At 53.1% G+C, this 13,761-nt stretch overlaps 5 protein-coding genes across 5 annotated transcripts; 3 read left to right on the top strand and 2 right to left on the bottom strand.

Moving 5' to 3' along the window:
- Positions 1–2,171: 2,171 nt before the first annotated feature.
- On the top strand, positions 2,172–5,327 carry BOI2 (putative polarized growth protein (Boi2); the record flags this gene model as incomplete). Its single annotated transcript, XM_041683972.1, has 3 exons — positions 2,172–2,229; positions 2,327–2,470; positions 2,542–5,327. The coding sequence occupies 3 exons, from the start codon at positions 2,172–2,174 to the stop codon at positions 5,325–5,327; spliced, it is 2,988 nt and encodes a 995-aa protein (XP_041538203.1).
- A 431-nt stretch (positions 5,328–5,758) lies between these two features.
- On the top strand, positions 5,759–7,462 carry AKAW2_11482A (uncharacterized protein; the record flags this gene model as incomplete). The annotated part of the gene is made up of 1 exon (XM_041683971.1): positions 5,759–7,462. One exon carries the CDS (start codon positions 5,759–5,761, stop codon positions 7,460–7,462), a length of 1,704 nt encoding a protein of 567 aa, XP_041538202.1.
- A 279-nt stretch (positions 7,463–7,741) lies between these two features.
- RPL23 (60S ribosomal protein uL14) lies at positions 7,742–8,917 on the bottom strand (the record flags this gene model as incomplete). The annotated part of the gene is made up of 5 exons (XM_041683970.1): positions 7,742–7,774; positions 7,849–7,926; positions 8,006–8,252; positions 8,513–8,563; positions 8,904–8,917. The coding sequence occupies 5 exons, from the start codon at positions 8,915–8,917 to the stop codon at positions 7,742–7,744; spliced, it is 423 nt and encodes a 140-aa protein (XP_041538201.1).
- A 508-nt stretch (positions 8,918–9,425) lies between these two features.
- rpdA (histone deacetylase RPD3) lies at positions 9,426–11,649 on the bottom strand (the record flags this gene model as incomplete). The annotated part of the gene is made up of 4 exons (XM_041683969.1): positions 9,426–10,448; positions 10,497–11,038; positions 11,086–11,386; positions 11,455–11,649. The coding sequence occupies 4 exons, from the start codon at positions 11,647–11,649 to the stop codon at positions 9,426–9,428; spliced, it is 2,061 nt and encodes a 686-aa protein (XP_041538200.1).
- Positions 11,650–12,248: 599 nt separating this feature from the next.
- On the top strand, positions 12,249–13,436 carry RPN11 (proteasome regulatory particle lid subunit RPN11; the record flags this gene model as incomplete). The annotated part of the gene is made up of 4 exons (XM_041683967.1): positions 12,249–12,311; positions 12,392–12,645; positions 12,704–13,239; positions 13,294–13,436. 4 exons carry the CDS (start codon positions 12,249–12,251, stop codon positions 13,434–13,436), a joined length of 996 nt encoding a protein of 331 aa, XP_041538199.1.
- Positions 13,437–13,761: the final 325 nt, after the last annotated feature.

Raw genomic sequence — 13,761 nt, 5'->3', positions numbered from 1 at the left:
TGGGTGAATGCCGAGGGCAAGAGGGACTGTGAGTGAGTGTGATTGAGCAAGGTTTTTGGGGATAGCAGGAGCGTGATCTGGCCTCTGGTGTTAGGGCAGCAGCAGCAGCAGCAGCAGCAGCCATGCAGGCCAGCATGCCATCGAATCGAAGATTGACGTATGGAACTGGAAGAGAAGAGTCATTCCTGATCTGAATCAGGTGGAGAGAGTGTATTGACTAGTCTATTGTACTGACTAGTACTCCATTGTAAAGGGAAGTCGTACGAAGATGTAGTAGAGGAATACATCAGACCGCGAAAACATAGGATTCCTGCGATCGACCTGTCCGCCTGTTTGTTTATAAATAGGCAATGGACTGGCGCTGAATGCGATGCATCGACTCGTTGGCCATCCGGATGCGTGACTGATCCGAGCATTGGAATGTCGATCCTGCAGGGGAGGCCATGGGAACTAAAACATGTTCGCTCGGTGGGTAGTGTGTTTTTTCTTTTATTTTCTTCTATTTTTTTTTTTCTTATTCCTGGGCAGTGGTAGTTATTAGTAAGTTAGTAAGTGGAATCAAGAGAGGGAGAGGCAGTGAGAGTGAGAGTGAGAGTGAGAGAATTGGTGCCTTTGGGACCCATTGTCTCCCAACTAGATTAGTAGTAGTACTCCATACTGTGTAGTACAGTACGCAGCACTAGTTGGGAGGAGCACGAAGCAAGAAGGGTCTACTTAGCAGTGACCCAAGACTTCATAGTAGACACCATAGAAAGTAGGAGTAGCTGGCAAGTAGCCTGTCAATAAGGCGAAACTCAACCTGACCGGGCAATGGCCTCACTTTCTCTCCGGATGAAGGGGCTGCCAGTTGTCGGAATGAATCCGTTGGCTCCAGTCAAGACAGCGAACAAGTCAGCACATGCCACTCATAGTCTGTTTCATACTTCTTGGTCTGTAGTGAGTGCCAGTGAAATGAATGTGGTGCCTGATGGAGGGAAAGGATGATGCTGCTCATAAATTTGAAAAGACAGGCTGATTTGTTAGTGGTAAGTAGATAGTAGTAGTAGTGGTGGTGGTGGTGGTGGTCGTCGTCGTTTAGTAGTCCATAATATAATGATAATAATAAATGTTCTGGTTCTGGTTCTGCCCAAACCGGTAACGATTTGATATTTATTTGGTTGTCCGTATCCCCCGCTTCCATGGTTTACTTTGCATCGAGACTTTTCTCTCTCTCCCTCTCCCTTTCCCTTCACTCATACTCTGAACTCTTTTTACCCTTCTTTTTCTTTTTTCTTATTTCATGTCATCTCCATCTATCTATCTCTTTCCCTCTCTCTCTCTCCCTCTCTCGGATACATCAACCCTTCCAAACCGATCCACCCCCAAAAACTAGCCGCCTTTGTTAGCGCCTGCAAGTCTGCGGCCGTGATCTGATTTGCTTTGCGGGTTGCAGTTCAGACCGGCGGGGATCGTCGCTGTCTTATTATCGGCTTCACCTGCTGCGGTTGTCCATCCTCGCTACAGCTACTTAGTACTCTTCTGTACTCCCTCTCTCCCTTTCCTCGGCCTTCGTCTTCGTCGTCGTCGTCGTCGTCTACACGTCAGACCGCGAATCGCCCTGCCAAAGCCTGCTTCGCAGCGCTGCATCAATCCTCACCGAAGAAGCTCTGGCCATCTTCATTTAATTAATCCTTCGAACCCTCGTCGACGGAAGCTTTGTTCAACATAAACCCTCCTTCTACTATCCACTATCATCCACTATCCACCCACTATCTACTTTCTCCTCCTTCCACTTCCATCGATTAGCTAAAATCCCGGAACCCCATTACCTGTTCTTCCTCATTTACCTTACTCCATCTTCGCTTCGCCGCGTGCCAGATTCCTTTCCGACCTTCCCCCGTCAAGCTTTAACTTTGTCTAGTCACATTCCTCTGACCCAACCTCCATTCTCTGGACTTGGATCGCCTCTCATTCATTCATCTCCGTCCCCAATTCTGCTTTTTTAAATTACCCGGGAGGGCGGCTTGCCCCATGTCCGGCGCAATTCCTCCCCTCCCATCTGTGTTGTCGCTCTCTTGCTTGCTTCCCCCCACTTGGGCGCTTTAACCGGCCTCCCTTTCGTCATTCCCCCCTTCCGTCACATCCTCGCTTCCACTTTCTCGCGATCCTCGACCACTACCTGAGGGTACACAATGGCTCTCACAACGCCTCCTCGTGGGGTAACGCCTGGCGACCTGCTTCTCGTCGTTCGTAAGTAGCAATTTCTTGCTCCCTACCTCGGTCGCTGTGTGCGACCCCCGCCCTGTCTATCTTCCATTCGGGTTGGTTTGCTAACCATTTGTGCCAGATGATTTCGATGCGCGTGGCCCTGATGAACTCACCTTGCGCCGCGGAGAGAAAATTGAGCTCGTGGAGCTGGATGATGGGTTTGGAGACGGGTGGTATCTAGGCAAGGATTTGAATACGGGCTCAACTGGTCTTTTTCCAGGAGGTATGAAACTTGAGCGCCTATAATCCGCACGACCGCATGTGACTGACTGGAAACCTCTGTTTCTGTTCCAGTTTACACCACTACTGCCCCGAGGATTCCCACCAGACAGCGGCTAGATGCCGATGGCATGACCGCACTGGCCTCAGAGGCCGGGACGGATTCCGAATCGAGCCAGTTGGAAGCCACAGACTCCTTCTCATTTCCCCAGAGCGGCGAATCCACCCCGCATGTTTCTCGCCATACCAGTGCCTCGGACCTGCGGGCTCCAGAATTGCAAGGGGGTCCCGTCGCCCCAGCGCTTTCTCCGAAACAGCAGAACCGCTCCAGTTCCTCTCCTCTACCAACCTCCACGATGAGCATCGATATCCAACAGTCAATCCGACAGACCATGGACGGCCACCATGCCAATGGCCAGGACAGCCCCGTCATGAACGAGACGCTTAGCGTGATCGACGAGCATATCACCGATCTGAGCACGCCGCGCCATAGTGTGGCTGGTCAGGAATCCAAGCACATGAATGACTCGGCCAGCGAGTACAGTAGCCACTTCGAGCACCGGATGTCGTATATCAATGGGCACGAAACCGATGAGGAAGAAGAGAACCAGCCGCGTGAAGAGCAGGTCCGGCAGTGGACGCCTGCAGAAACGGCCAAGCAGTTGCGGCAATGGGGTATCGAGGACAAGCATTGCGGCATCTTTGAGGATCAGGAGATCACGGGCGATGTGTTACTGGACATGAACCAGGACTTTATCTTCATGAAGGAGTTTGATTTTGGCGTCATGGGGCGGCGTTTGAAGACCTGGCACAAAATCCGAGCATTCCAGGACGAAATCAAGGGCGTCAACTCCTCGTCTCAACACCACCCTCGCGGTTCAGTGGCTGCTGTTCCCGCTCCTCCAGAAGAACGGACACTCAGTCGCGCCAGCCATACCGGCCCGCTCCTGCCCAGGATCCCGACGCTGCGAGGGTCGAGCGGCACCCAGCACCCCCGCCTGGTCAGCAGCAGTATGCAGAGCAACACCAGCTCGCCGATCACGCCGCAGACACCCAACTACGTGAGCCATTCTCGCCGACCGTCGGCTGCTTCCATCCGCGAAATCAACCACTCCCGACGCCACTCGTCCATCGACACGACGAACCGGTACTCGGGTGCTCTGGAAGGGTCGCCAGGCATCGGCAAGCGCAGTTCGTTCGATCGCGGCTGGACTCTGGCCAGCGGCGCTCAGCGGCTGCCTCCTCGTCCGGGAACTGCAGCCGGCACGTCTCACCCGCAGGACATGGGTTTCTTTTCCCAGTTGAGTCACCGCCCCTCCAACTCGAATGGGTCTGATCCAGCTGTCTCCGTCACCGACGAATTGGACCGGGGCTACTTCTCGGGGCCCGAGGGAGACATGCGCAAGAACCGGCGCCTACAGAAACGTCAATCTGCTGCGGGCAGTGCGGACTCTCGGGAATCCAACATGACGAATGACCAGCTCCGCGTTGGCAAGCGCCATTCGCGCATCGGCAGCATGGACTCGATTCGGGAGTCTGTCAAGCAGATGAACCCTCCGGCCAAATCGCACACCAGCCCGGTGCCCAAGGGCCGTCTTCGCAGTCTGAGCACTCGCATCGTTGACCGCCGAGGACAGCAGTCAGCACCCGCTTCCGCAGTGGAGGATCGACCCAGCGGTGCATTAGGCTTGTTTGGCCCGCTGTTCGGCAAGTCCGACAGCGACTCCTCGCGCTCGTCCGGGGTACCCTTGCCTCAGCTCAAGGGTGCGGGACCGAAATTCCGGCGTGCCATGGGAATTCGTGCTTCGTCTGACGTGGCGCCGAAGGGAATTGATACGTCGACGCCGCCGCCGGCCTCTCCCGTTCGGGACAACGATCCGTCGGCGCGGACCGGGTCGACCACCCCTTCGACGTCCAAGAGCTCGGAGCGACACAGCACCGATGGGTCAAACAAGACCGCCGAGGGTGGCCTGTGGCCTCGATCCCGGCCGTCCGTCAAGGCGGGTGTCAAGTCGAAGAAAGACACGAGCGCGTATATCCGCGGGCTGGAGAAGAAGTCCCCACAGGAGCAGATGGTGGGATGCGATTACTTTGGGTGGATGAAGAAGCGGTCTTCCAACCTGATGACGACGTGGAAACCTCGTCTTTTTGTCCTGCGGGGGCGGCGTCTGTCGTACTACTATTCGGAACAGGATACGGAGGAGCGTGGCTTAATTGACATAACTGCTCATCGAGTGTTGCGCGCAGACAATGATCCCATTGTGGCCCTCCATGCCACCATCACGGGATCGACCGCATCGCCGACCCCGGCCAGTCAATTGAGCCAGGGGGATGGAGCTTCGTCCGATAAGGCTGCAGCAGAGGCCCTTCGGGCGACCAAGGGAGCTGGTGAAGGGCCGTTCTTCTTCAAGCTAGTGCCGCCAAAGTCAGGCACATCACGGACTGTGCAGTTTACTAAGCCAGCGATACATTACTTTCAAGTGGACAACGTGCAGGAGGGTCGACTGTGGATGGCGGCGTTGATGAAGGCGACGATTGAGCGGGACATGGCGCTGCCGGTGGAGACAACGAACAAGCAGCGTACGATCAGTCTCAAAGAGGCGCGGCTGATGAACCAGCGTCCTCCAGCGCTGATGACTGGATCGCCTAATACAGCGGACGTGGCTCCTCCAGAGACAGAGACGGAGGCACAGGACGGCTTGACGGATCTGGAGCAAGATCGCCAAGGGCTGTTAATCCAGGGGGTGTCCATGGATCCGGAGACAGAGCCGGTATATGTGGACGCGGAGGAGCATCGATCGGCGAGTCCGGTCGCGATGGACGAGGTGTCAGTTCCTGGGTCGCAGCGGAACTCGCAGTAATTCATGGAGGATTGATTGATTGATTGATTGATTGATATTTGCTTATATGTGTGATGTATTGCTTTTTCCCGCAGCCTGGTTGGCGTTTTATGTGATATACCCCGCTTGAATGTTTTCATATGTGAATGAGTCTACCTATTTGCCTGTCTGTCTGTCTACTATGTAGGATGTAATATGGATGTGAATGTTGAATGTTAAGTCTTTATCATTAGATTTTCTATCAAAGTATAAGCGACGGGGATCGGCGGGCCGCGTCACTGATCACCGCCGTTTCATCCTCGCTTCTTCTTCTACTTCTTACAATCCACACGATGATGGCTTGATTGAGTGCGTTCAACCCCGTTTCACTCCTTGGTTTATTTCTATTCTATTCTTTCTTTCTTTTATTTCTATTCCAGTCACTCTTTTTCTCCATCGATGCGGCTCTCCCCATGTCCCTCCTCCGCCTTCTCCTCCGCCACGCGCTGGCCATCCTCCTCCCGCTGGCCCTGACCAGCACTGTCTATCTCTATCTTTACCCCGTCTTCCATGGCTGCGCATTCCCTCTGCCAGAGGATTCTACCTCCTCTCATCTCTCGATTCCACACCTCTCTCCATCCTTCCTCTCCACCCTCCGCCACCACCTCTCTCCCTCGCCTCCTTCACCTGCGACCTCTCCCATCTTCCGCCTCCTCGTTCTCGCCGACCCCCAACTAGAAGGCGATACCTCCCTCCCCAAACCCCACGATCAACTCCCCGCCAAACTCTCCAACTACTACGCCGACCTGTCCTCTACACTCCGCACGAAACCTCCATCCGCCACCCTCTACACCCTCCGCTCCGTTCTCCGCTCCCTCGTCTCCACCGACCTCCCCCGCGCATTCCGCGCCGCGCGCAAACGCCTTGACCTGCTCGGAAATGACTACTACCTGGCGCATATCTACCGCACGATGCACTGGTGGAGTGCGCCGTCGCATGTCACCGTGCTGGGAGATCTCGTGGGGAGCCAATGGGTGAGTGACGGGGAGTTTGACGAACGTGGTCGGAGATACTGGGAACGGGTGTTCCGCGGTGGTGTGCGGGTGGATGATGAGATTACCGGGGAGATGGGGACGGAGATGCTGGGAACTGATAATGGGGAGTGGGCAAAGAGGGTTGTAAACATCGTGGGGAACCACGATGTCGGATATGCGGGGGATGCGAGTCCATCGCGGATTGAGAGATTCGAGAGGGTGTTTGGAAGGGGAGATTGGGATGTTAAATTCACCTTACCTTCTTCTGAAGAAGGTAATGAGGAAGAGGAAACAGTTCCAACAATCCACCTCATCAACCTCAACAGTCTCGTCCTAGACACCCCCGCTCTGAGCCCCGAAGTCCAATCAGCCACATACGAATACCTAAACAGCCTACTAGAAGAGCGAAGCCCATCCGTCTCTTCCTCTCCGCGCGGGAAAACTTTCACTCTCCTCCTAACTCACCTCCCCCTCCACAAGAAAGAAGGAATCTGCACTGACGCCCCCTTCTTCGCCTTCCACGATGACGACGACTCCAAGGGCGACGCCGCCGGCAACCCGCGCTTCTACGCCGGCGGCCTCAAAGAACAGAACCACCTAAGCCAGTACGCCAGCGCTAATGCTGTCCTCGAGGGCATTTTCGGGATGAGTGGGGACGACACCGTCCCCGGAAACGGATGGGGGAGGAAGGGCCTTATTCTTACGGGCCACGATCATACGGGCTGTGATGTGGTGCATTTTGTGAATCGCACTGTTGGTGAGGTAGATGGTGACGACAAGACCGAGGATGATGGTGACGCACCTGGCTGGGAATGGGATGCCCTGCGCTATCAGCACGGCATTACAAGAGAAGGGGACCTGGGCGTCCCCGCCATCCGGGAAGTGACTATGCGCTCCATGATGGGAGAATACGGAGGCTACGCCGGACTCCTATCGGTGTGGTTCACCGGTACGGAATGGAAGTACGAGATCCAGATGTGCGCAGCAGGCGTGCAGCATCTTTGGTGGGCGGTGCATGTCGTCGATGTGATTACTTTGGGATTGGTGGTACTGTATATCGGATCGAGTATCATTGGAGCTGGTAATGGTGTCTCTGCTGGAAAGGATACCACCAGAGCGGATAAGAAGATCAAAAAGCAATAACTTACATACATACATACTAGTTATAGTAACACTGAATCTATATAGATCATCCGATCAATCAATTCATATCATAAAGACATCCGTACCATCTACAAGTACATCATGAATCAAATAGGAAAAGAAAAAGGTGGATAGGTTTAAATTTTTTATGAATCCTTTTCATTTTTAGAATGTTCTTAGGTCATACTAAAAAAAAAAAACCGGTACCACCCCCTTTGTTCTAGAAGCCCTTGGTATCGCTTTTTTTTTCTTTGCTCCAAATTCCAGGTTTAACACATTTTACATGACAACACCGGAGTTGGAGGCAATACGCTAGATATCCAATTAGCATGTTTTTTTCCCCCACTAGCTGATATACTAGGGATGAAGAAATAAGGATGACTTACAGGCCAAAGCTCAGCAGCCTCCTTACCAACGGGACCGGTGATAGCGGAACCCTTCATCTCACCCTTGGCGTTGACGATCTAAATTCAATCATTAGTATCCATATGCCACACACACTTCTTCACCACATGGCGGAAATATGGGACAAGGGGTACGTACAACACCAGCGTTGTCCTCGAAGTAGAGGTAGATACCGTCGGGGCGTCTCCAGGGCTTGCTCTGACGGACAACAACAGCGGGCATGACCTTCTTACGGAGCTCAGGCTTTCCCTTCTTGACGGTGGCCATGACCATGTCACCGACACCGGCAGCGGGGAGACGGTTCAGGCGAGCACCGATACCCTTGACGGAGATGATGTACAGGTTGCGAGCACCGGAGTTGTCGCAGCAGTTGAGAACGGCGCCGCTGTAAGGCAGAGATATTAGCTGTGTTCATTCTTCTTTTCATTTGTGTTCTCGAGTCCGTTGTGTAGGTTTTATATCATGGGTGTTGGAGAGAGTGGGATATCGAATGGGGATATTTGTGTATTGTTCGAGTTTCGAATCAAAAAAAGGTTGTTGTCGAGATTGATTGATTGATTGATTTTTGTATCGAATCGCATATTTCTCTCGAAAATGGGTGTGCGTGTTTTGATTGGAACGGAAAGAAATTTGGAGTTGACATACCAAGGCAGACCGAGGGTCATCTTGAGCTTGTTGCCGGAGGCACCACCGCGTCTGTTTGAAGATATTTTGTTAGCTTTAACATGCCCCTTGTATGTCGTGTATATCAGATCATCCCGCATCTCCATATATGTATTCCAGCTCTTTCCCGGACTTTCATTCATTCATTCATTGATGCCGCCTCTTTTTCAATGTCGTATGTGTCGCATATCGAACATGATCCGACCGTGTAATTTCGAGTCGAAATCTCCAGGCAGCACTTCATCCTATCTTCATCTCCTCTCATCTCATCTCATTCCCGCAGCTTTTCAATATCTCCGGTCCGGATTCCTTCCTCTTTCTCTCTCTCTCTCTTTCCCACACATCTCCCAGCAACAAAAAAAGAATAACTCACCCTCTCGCAGACATCTTGGCTGTGTATCTAGGGTTGTCGGATTAAAACTGGGCGACAAGGGAAGGGGGACGGACGGACGGTCGAAACGGGGGGTGTCGTCGGATTCAGAGACTTGGTCGCGGGTTTCGATTTGCTTCTCGCTTAGTGTGCGTCGTGGGTAAAATCTTGGCAGTACTCTCCCATTGGTTGGTTTATGCGGATAGAGGGTTGCCCTAGAGCTAGTCTCGATACAGCTAGTGTATATTAGTCATATCTGAGTCAGGATGTCTAGACTAACGTAGTTAACTAGTTATCTTTGATAACCAGCTATCGTACTTCTTATCTGGGGTGGCAGTTGTAGTAGTTCTCTCAATATGGAATACATTGGTAAATACACGTTATTGAATCTGCTCTAAAAATACTAGGCATTCATGCTCTCAAATATGTAATAATAATATGGTAAGAAATCAATTCGTTCCCAAACACCATCCGCCCGTGCCTTTGCGCCAGTCGTTCGTTTGTTCCCATCTTGCTCGCTCAGCTTCACTCCTCGGTCTTGCTTGCTTCCTCAGTCTTCTCGGCCTCTGTTGCTCCTGCGGCTTCCGCGCTGGGCTCCTTTGATTTAGCTTCACCCGACTCGTCCTTGGCTGCCTCTGGTGTCTTGTCCTTGGCCTCGCTCGGCTCACTGGCCTCCGCAGGCTTGGTCTCCGCCTCTGCCGTATCGGCTGCCTCAATTGTCTCTTTCGCAGGTGACTCTTCTTTTGCGGCAGGTGTCTCTTCCGTAGCGGGCTTGTCAGCTGCAGGGGCCTCCTCGCTGGGCTTCTTCTCTTCTTCGTCAGCCGCGCCTTCAGGTGCAGCTTCGGATTTCTCGGTTTCCGGTGCGGCCTCGTCCGCATCTACCATCGCGGTGTCTTCGTCCTGGGGCTTGGGAGACGGTTGCCGGGAGATCGGCGCCGATGCCGCTGTTGTTTCTGGTCCATCCACTGCCATCTCTGTCTGCTCTGTCGCAGAGGCCTCATCTGCTCGGGACGGCGCATCGGCCGCAGAGGGGGTGGCTTGCGCCTCAGTCTCCGGCTCCGGAGCCTCGGTCATCTTCGCATCAGCAGTCGTGTCCATGTCATCGTCAGGAAGGGACGAAGCGTCCTGTGGCGTGGCCATGCCGCTCTCCAGCCCCGAATCGTTCACATCGAGATTCCGATAGTTGACCTGGTTTCTCCGCTTAAGCGCGTTGGGTTGCCGCCGGACTCCGTTGGCCCCAGCCAGCTCCTCGTCGTCACTGTCGCTAAGCTCTCCGGGCTTCTCAATGTACTGATCGAAGCGCCGCTTGGTGAAGCGCTTGTCCTTGTTCTCGTCCTCGTCTAGATCGTCCAAGATGGCATCTGCCTCGTCGTCCATGCCCTCCACGAGAGGCTCTCGAGGCACCTCGGTCATCTGCACGGAAGGCGCAAAGGCGGTCCGCTTAAGGTTTTCCACGACTTGCGTGCGGATCTTGTCGAGGTACTCCTTCGTGTTGGCATTGTCCATGTTGGACGGACGTACATCCAGCTCGTAGTCGGGTGCGAAGTACTAAGTCTGTCAGCTGTGTATAGTCATCACCTAGAAACAAGAACCTACCTCGTAGTAATCGTTGTATGGAAGCTCTGCCCCAAGGGTGTCACCAACGAGAATACCGGTTTCGAAGGCCCAAGTACGTGCCACATTTCGCATCGTATAACCACCACCGCCAAGAATCATGGTGGGCAGGTTAAAGCTCTTCACAAAGTTCACACAGTTCGCGTGGCCCCGCATACTGAGGTTGAAGCATCCGAGACGGTCGCCCGACAGACTGTCGCCACCACACTGCAAGACCACAGCTTCGGGTCGGTACCATTCCATAACGCTCTTGATAACGGGCTCAAAGATGCTCTTGTAGGAGATGTCATCAATGCCATCGCGGAGAGGGAAGTTGACGGCATAGTGCTTGCCCTGACCCACTCCGATATCGCGCAGCTCACCCGTACCTGGGAAGTACTCGCCGTACTTGTGGAAGGACACCGTCATCACACGGTCGGTCGTGTAGAATGCCTCCTCAACACCATCTCCGTGGTGGACATCGATATCAACGTAAAGCACGCGCTGCTTGAATCGCAGCAGCTCCAGGATACCCAAAACGATGTCTGTGTTGCGTCAGCGAAGGCTCAGCATAGCGTATCGCGAAACTTACCATTTACATAACAGAATCCACTTGCTTCACTTTTCTTCGCGTGGTGAAGACCACCGGCCCAGTTAACGGCAATGTCGCACTTGTTGCGGTTGAGCCGGGCGGCACCCTCCATACTACCACCCGCGCTGATACCGCAAAACTCGAAGAGCCCATCGAAAACGGGACAATCATCTCCGACATTGTACTTGCTCTGCTCCTTCGCGAAGGAGTCCATGTTGTCCGGCGTAACCTTGGAAAGGAAGTCGATGTACTCATCCGTGTGGAACTGGGTCATTTCGTATTTCGAGGCCGGCTTCGCCCGCTGTAGACTGCGTCAGCGCTACTTTCAAAAGACGTTGCAGAGATCCTGAATCATCCATAGTCACTCACGTATATCTCCATCTTCTTATAAAGGCCATAGTTCATGACCAAACTGTGAGCCATCCTTATGCGATGAGGCTTCATGGGGTGTCCCGAGACATAGGCATAGTTTCCCACATCGGAATCGTAGAAATAGGCGACTTTCTTATTGCGATCCGCCGACCCATTGGTAATGGGGTCCAGAGGCGCGAGTGAGTTACTCATGTCGAAGGTCACTGTGCGAAGCACACGGCGATTCCTCACTCAGACCAATGCGTAGGAATGTCGCTTGAGCGCGGTGAATTCTCGGGGGGGTGTATGAGAGCGTCAGATGGAGAGAAAACAGGCAGATGACACTCAGGTAGACAAGAAATATAATGAATAGGACAGATAAAGTGCCCTATACGTGAGTCAGTCGAATAACTCTCACAGAGTGGCACTAATGGAGTACATTAGCAATGGCCGGGGGCGGACAATAAGTGATGGGGACCGAAAGGAAGCGAAGGGGAGACGCAAAGGCGGAACCCCAAGCTGCTCCACCGCCTTCGTCAGGCTTCTTGGGAAGCTCGACCGTCACTACTTACACACGCCCCAGTTGCGCCTCCATCACCACCTGCTTCCCATCTTCAGCTTTTGTCTAACCTCGCTTACTGTTCCATCGGAACCGGCTCGAGCATCCCCTTTGCCTATACAACATCTGAGCTTTTCCAATCACCGAATTTGCTCTGATATCCCCACTTAACCTTCCGATTGGAGCTTCCGCGTAGGAAGTCATCCTGGTCTCATCTACATAACTAACACTCAACCAACCCCCCGTCTCCACTATGGATCGTTTGCATCGCATGCTCCAAGCAGCCCAGGGTATGGGCGTTGGAGGGAACAATGGAGTGAGTAACACTTAGGCGAGCAGCGGACATGGCACTCGTATCTCCAGAGCGTTTGGGGCTATGGGCTAATGCAGGTACAGGATATCCCCAACCTCATCGATAACTCCGAAACCGTCCACATCTCATCGCTCGCTCTGCTGAAGATGCTAAGACATGGTCGGGCTGGTGTGCCCATGGAAGTCATGGGTCTGATGCTGGGAGAGTTTGTGGACGAGTACACAGTTAGGGTAGTTGACGTTTTCGCCATGCCTCAAAGTGGTACTGGTGTCAGTGTCGAAGCCGTGGACCCTGTTTTCCAAACGAAGATGATGGACATGCTGAGGCAAACTGGACGGTAAGCTCCAAAAGTATCTCACGAACTACCCGGTTTATCCTAACGCATCATGCTATAGACCAGAGACCGTTGTTGGCTGGTACCACTCGCATCCTGGTTTCGGCTGCTGGCTTTCGTCCGTCGATATCAACACTCAGCAATCCTTTGAACAGCTCACTCCCCGCGCCGTTGCCGTGGTCGTCGACCCTATCCAGTCCGTCAAGGGCAAGGTCGTCATTGATGCCTTCCGTCTCATCCAACCACAGACCGTCGTCATGGGCCAGGAGCCCCGCCAAACAACATCCAACTTGGGTCATCTGAACAAACCGTCCATTCAGGCCCTCATCCACGGCCTCAACCGCCACTACTACAGCATTGCCATCGACTACCGCAAGACCGGTCTCGAGGAGAACATGCTGATGAACTTGCACAAGCACGTCTGGACGGAGGCGCTGCAGATGAAGGACTTCCATGAAGAGGGCGAGCACAATGTTGAGCGTATGAAGCAGCTCGTCAGCCTCGCCGAGGGCTACGAGAAGCGCGTCAAGGAGGAGACCACGCTCACCAAGGACCAGCTTAAGACGAGATACGTCGGCAAGGTCGACCCCAAGAAGCGTAAGTTTCTCGCTTGCACGTTGTTTGATCTGTTACTGATTAGATTATCTGCAGACATCGAAGATGTGAGCCAGCAGTTGATTGAGGACAACATCGTAGCCGTCTCGCGGCAGATGATTGACAAGGAGGCCTCGGTGGCACGGCAATCAAACGGCAAGGAGAATGGCACCGGCATGGAGGTTGATGAGGAACTATAGAGCAACCATACCGTAACATATATTTCCTAATGCCATTTCAGACTCCCTGAACTCAGGTTTCATGTACAGGACGGTCATCTGGTCTTGGCAGGCACATCAATGAATGACGTTATATGTATCAACCCGGTATATAATCACCAGTAGTGACAACACCAAGTGATTTGAACCAAATAACAACAAAAAATGTGCACTTTATTGTCTAAAGAATCTATGTATAGGTATATGTGCATCTAATATAAGCAATCCCAGAGAAAGCAACCGATCTAAACTCCCGCAAGGCCGCAATATCATATCATGCCAAATGAAGACCCAAACCCATCACGTC

The sequence above is a fragment of the Aspergillus luchuensis genome, chromosome 1 (genome assembly GCF_016861625.1).
Source record: "Aspergillus luchuensis IFO 4308 DNA, chromosome 1, nearly complete sequence".
NCBI classification, from domain to species: Eukaryota; Fungi; Ascomycota; class Eurotiomycetes; order Eurotiales; family Aspergillaceae; genus Aspergillus; species Aspergillus luchuensis.
The sequence above is the reverse complement of the archived record's forward strand: the minus strand, read 5'-3'. Positions and strand labels throughout refer to the sequence as shown.